The sequence below is a fragment of the Carlito syrichta genome, unplaced genomic scaffold, assembly GCF_000164805.1.
Source record: "Carlito syrichta isolate Samal-C Ts95f unplaced genomic scaffold, Tarsius_syrichta-2.0.1 Scaffold315966, whole genome shotgun sequence".
Taxonomy (NCBI): Eukaryota; Metazoa; Chordata; class Mammalia; order Primates; family Tarsiidae; genus Carlito; species Carlito syrichta.
In genome coordinates, this window is record NW_007260062.1 from 341,556 (window position 1) to 347,047 (window position 5,492).

The 5,492-nt window shown below is 41.0% G+C and overlaps 1 protein-coding gene across 4 annotated transcripts in view; it reads right to left on the reverse strand.

Moving 5' to 3' along the window:
* UPF3B (UPF3B, regulator of nonsense mediated mRNA decay) overlaps positions 1-4,028 on the reverse strand; it is a 17,610-nt gene extending 13,582 nt beyond the window's left edge. For 2 of the 4 annotated variants that reach the window (XM_008073615.1, XM_008073613.1), the window contains exons 1-3: positions 3,774-4,028; positions 2,781-2,887; positions 2,509-2,615 (exon numbers count right to left, since the gene is read on the reverse strand). In XM_008073615.1, the coding sequence (XP_008071806.1) occupies positions 2,509-2,615; positions 2,781-2,887; positions 3,774-3,929 (370 nt within the window). In that variant the 5' untranslated portion in view covers positions 3,930-4,028. Of the gene's footprint in view, positions 1-2,508; positions 2,616-2,780; positions 2,888-3,346; positions 3,413-3,773 lie in introns of those variants that run through there. The other 2 variants (XM_008073616.1, XM_008073617.1) reach the window with 2 other exon arrangements.
* Positions 4,029-5,492: the final 1,464 nt, after the last annotated feature.

Genomic DNA, 5,492 nt, shown 5'->3' on the forward strand with positions numbered 1-5,492 from the left:
CACAATATATATGTGTTATCAAATTACTGCATTGTACAATTCAAATATATACAATTATTCTTGTAATTATACCTCAATAAAGCTGCAAAAAACCCTGTTAACAGTAAAATAATAACCAAAAAAAATCCAGGACACCAAAAGCATAGGCAAAAAAGGTAAAAATACAGAGGGTAGATCTCATGTTATGTTCTTACCATAATAAAACTTTAAAAATAAAATGAAGTACATCTTCTGTTTAAAAAAAAGGAAAAATAAATACACAGGACTACAACAAAATTAAAAAATTCTGTGCATCAAGGGACACAATCAACAGAGAGAAAAGGCATGGAATATGAGAAAATATTTGCAAATCATACTGTCTGATAATGGGTAATATCCAGATATATAAAGAACTACAACTCAAGAACAAAAATAAAATAACCCAATTTTTAATGGTCAAGACTTAAATAGACATTTCTTCAAGGATGATATGTAAATGGTTAACAAGCATATAGAAATATGCTCAATATCACTAATCATTAGGGAGCTGAAAAACAAAACCAATGAGGTCACTCAAGCCCGCTAGGATGGCTAGTATAAAAAAAACCCAGTAAATAAAGAGTGCTGGTGAGGATGTGAAGAAACTGAACACTCACGTATTGATGGTAGGAATATAAAATGATGCAGCTGCTATAGAAAACAGTATGACAAGTCCTCAAAAAATTAAAAATAGAATTATCACACAGTCCTAGAAATTCCACTTCTGTGTATATACCCCAAATAAGTGAAAGCAGGGACTTGAACATATATTTGTACACTCATATTCACAGCAATATTATTCACAATAGCCAAGAGTAGAAGCAGCCCAAGTGGCCCTTGACAGATGAATGAATAAACAAAATGTGGGGTATACATACAATAGAATACAAGCCTTAAAAAGAAAGGAAGTTCAAGCTGGGCATGCAATTCCAGCACTTTGGGAGGCAGAGGCGGGAGTATTGCTTGAGCCCAGGAGTTCAAGACCAGCTAGGGCAACACAGCGAGACTTTATCTCTACAAAAAATAAAAAAAACAGCCAGGTGTGGTAGTGCAGACCTATAGTCCCAGCTACTTAGGAAGCTGAGGCAGAAGGAATACCGAGCCCAGAAAGTCAAGGCTGCAGTAAGCTATGATCATGCCACTGCATTCCAGCCTGGGTGACAGAGTGATATTCCGACTCAAAAGTGGAAAAAATGGAAACCCTGTAAGTTTAGAGATGGTGGTTGTCTAAGCATCAGGTGATAAGGACATACAAGTATGAAAGTAAGTCTAGGTGACCAAGACATTGAAAAACCATAAACTGACAAGATTTAAATGTAAGGGATTTAAAAAAGGAAAAGAAATTAAACATAACTCAGATTTCCAGGATAAGTAACTAGGAAATCATTGCTATCTCCCTTCTAGAATAAAAAAAAAAGTTGGAGTAGAGAAATAGTTGGTTTTGGAGGATTAATAAAAGTTGTACAAACATTGTGGCAATTCTTCAATTTTTACTGGCATATTCTCTGGCAAAGATTTAATTACCAATTTTGAAGTAATACTGAAAAAACAAAACCATTCACCTATGATTACAAAGCCAAAAGAAAAGTTGCGGCTGGGTGCAGTGGTTCATGCCTATAATACCAGCACTTTGGGAGGGCAACAAGGGAGGATTGCTTGAGCCTGGGAGTTCAAGACCAGCCTGGGCAACATAGCAAGACCTTGCCTCTACAAAAAAAATAATTTTAAAAATTAGCTGGCCGTAGTGGCATGCACCTGTAGTCCCAGCTACTTGGAAGTTCTGAGACCCAGAGGCTGACGCTGCAATGTGCCATGATCGTGCCACTGCACTCCAGCCTGGGCAACAGAGTGAGACTCTGACTCAAAACAAAAAAAGCAAAAAACGAAAACAAAAAGTGGCAAATGACGGCTTAGACTTTCTTTGCCTAAATGTTGCAAGCAGCAGGTAATAAGTAAAAAAGTGGTAAGGCAGATATTTGCCTTTTCTATAAACTAGACTCTTTATGATAAAAAGTGGAAAACCATGAATTTCAGTATTTCAATTACATACAACTTTGTGAGAAAGTTAAACAGTATTCCAACCTGGAGACTGCTGACTTAAAGGATTTGAATTAAATAATTAAATAAATGTCTGTTCTTGAAGCAAGATGAGAAGTAAACATTTAAAACTTGTGGAACAAGTTTTAAAACTCATTTATCAGTATTGCTGTTGAAATGAAACGGTAGGCCTAATTTTGTCACACAAGGAGAAAACAGTGGCAATTTAATTCAGTTGCTCAAACTAAAGAAATCACAGGTTAACAAAAATATCTGAGGGCTGTTAAAAGTCACACGTCTATTTATAAGACTGCAGTAAGCTTATCAAAAGTGTAAAACTCTTTTCAAAAACGTTGCACATTTTATCACCCAGGAAACACTTTGATGAGCTTATTGTCTTAAACATACAAATGACAAAGAAACTTCTTTTCTAGTTCAGTTACAAGGACTCACCTTTATTGTCAAGGAATACATAACCATCAAAGCGATCCCTGAACAAAATAATGTCCTCTTGGTTTTTAAAGTTGATGTATGCTCTGGCATACATATGAGGATACAGACTGTAGAGAAGAAAGCAATTATGTAAATGTCCTTGTAGGTGTGTGGCTGAATTACAAGGATATATTAAAGAGACAGGCTCCAAAATCAAATGGAAAACATTACTAAGATAAAAAGAATGGACTAAACCCTCTTTACATTTACCCCCTTTTTTTTTTTCTTTTTACCTAGTATCATTAGAAAAAAACTCAAAATAATCATGTTCAGGCATAGGTTGAAGATGCTCCTGAAGTTGCTCCTTGGTCAAAGTGGGAGGTAATCTTCGAATTATCACCTTAAGAAATGCAGAAGGAAAATAAAATTAATACAAATCAATTTTCTGTCATACAAGAATCACAGTTCCTGAAGAAAGCTGGGCTTTAAAATATGAGATCACATACAAATTCAGAAGAAAACACTCTTCTGTAGCTCAATGCTCAAAATTAGTCAAACAGAATAGTAATGAGTTTTTCTTTTTTTAACTCCTGGATATGAATACCGCCTGGAGCAAGAGAAATCTCAGGTTTTGCTCTTAACTGCAGCCCTGCAGTTTACCAGGCTTGAGCATCATTTTCTATCATCCATTTTCCAACAGATCTAATGGCAAAGAAATTAGTAGGCCAACCTTGGTCTTCGTGGGTGCCACAAAATCTTGATTTGGTATTATCTCTCTCCCAAGCCCAACACACTCTAAATCAAATTACTTGCCCATTAATCTTAAAGAACTCGAAACAGATACAAAAAATTAACTCACTGCTCTCAAAATAGGATGCTCTCGATCCCCCGGACTTTTAATGGCACCCTCCCCTCAACTCGCCTCCATGAATATTCCTACCACAAACTACTCCCATCCCTTATGTCGCTTTCACTATTTAATAATCCTCCCCAATTAATCTTTTAGTTCCCCTTTCTTTTGACTTCGCTCCCTCCCCCCATTATTATCTCACACCTCCGATCTAAATCCTTTCCGTCTGGGGAGTCCCCTCTTTTCCTCAACCCCACCTCGGGGCTGGACCGAGAGGGGCTCCCCCCAATTCGGGGGAATGGATGAGAAAGGAGGAGGCGATGCGAAGACACAGAAGAGAAACCATGGAGAGGGAGAGAGCTGCCCGGTTCCCAGCCATCCTGCACGAGCTACAGACCCGACCCGCCCTCTCCCAGGCCAACAGCCGGCCGGGCACCTTGCTCAGCGCCTCTTTCTTCTCCTTGTTGCGATCCTGCTTATCTTCCCCTTTGGCGCTGTCCCCCGAAGTCCCACCGCCGCTGCTTGTGGCCCCTGGGGGGGTTAATAGGGTAACTCGCTTCTCCTTAGGCCTATGCTCCTTCTCTTCCTTCATGATCACAGCTACGCTCTTCGCAAAGGCTGGACGCCCGAACGCTGCTACGCCGGGCACCAGCGACTCCCGGGCAGTTCCCGCTGGAGCTCCGCCCCCAACAAATGCCCCTAGTGATAAACTGGCCCTCGCGTTCCATTGGGCCCCTCCAGGATCTCGCGAGACTTTAGGGAGCCCCGCCTCCTTTAAAGGAAAGGTTTTAACACCTGGTCTTTACTTCCCGCCTGCCAAGTTCTCGCGCCGCCAAATCCTCTCGCGGCCCAGACTCCCTCGAGGCCAGCTCCTTCGCGCGTCGTGGGCAACTCCGCCATCTTGACTAGAAATGTCGAGTACTACAAGTACCGGCATACAAAGCAGCTGCCTGCGGTTGGTCCGGAGTTTTGAAGCCGCAGGTCCCTATTTGTAAGTAAATCGAATCCTTTCATCTTGAAAGTTTAGTGTAAATGATTATGTTGAGTACAAGAATTCAGACCCAAAGAGAATATATGTTGTATGATTCCATATATATGAAATTCTAGAATAGGTAAAACTATAGTACTAGAAAACATATCAGTGATTGCCAGGAGATGTGGTGAGTGGAGGAATTGACTTCAAAGGGACTCCAGGGAACATTTTGGAGTGATGAAAATATTCTTGCCGTGCACGGTGGTTCACGCCTGTAATCCTAGCACTTTGGGAGGCGGAGGCGGGAGGATCTCTCTTTTTTTTTTTTTTAATTGATTTATTTATTATAAAGATGTGGGGTACAAGTAAGGGTTAGGTATATAAACACCGATGCAGGTACCCTTGTTGATGGGGTATGTTCTTTCCTCCCCTAGCAGTTTCCGTCAACTGCCAGCCCCACCCCCCGGAAGGATCTCTTGAGCCCAGGAGTTTGAGACCAACTGGGCAACATAGCGAGACCTCATCTCTCCAAAAAATAATCTGAAAAAAAATTAGCTGGGTGTGGCGGTGCACACCTGTAGTCCCAGTTTCTCAGGAGATACTCCAGCCTGGGTGACAGAGTGAGACCCGACTCAAAAACTTAAAGTTGGCACTAAGTCCTACCTGCTGTCTCCCTTCCAACGTACTCAATAAACCTGTTTTTCTACTTTAAAAACAAAAAGAAAATTCTTTATCATGATTGTGGTGGTACTTACATATTTTTGTAAACTCATCGAACTGTACACTTAAAATTGGCACATTTTATTTTACGTAATTTGTGCCTTTTGTTTGTTTTTGTTGAGTCAGTCTCACTATCTCCCAGGCTGAAGTGCGGTGGCACGCTAATGGCCACCGCAGCCTCGACCTGCTGGGCTCCTGCCATCCTTCCGCCTCAGCCTTCCAAGTAGCTGGAGCTACAGGCACGCGCCACCACACCCAGCTAATTTTTTGATTAATTGTAGAGATGAGATCTCTCCAAGTTGCCCAGGCTCATCTCAGAACGTGGATTCAGACAATCCTCTCACCTTGGCCTCTCAAAGTGCTGGGATTATAGGCATGAACCACTGGGCCCAGCTAATTTGTACCGTAATAAAGTTCAACCCTGCAAAACAGACAAATGCAATTTTTTTTAATTGCCCCAAA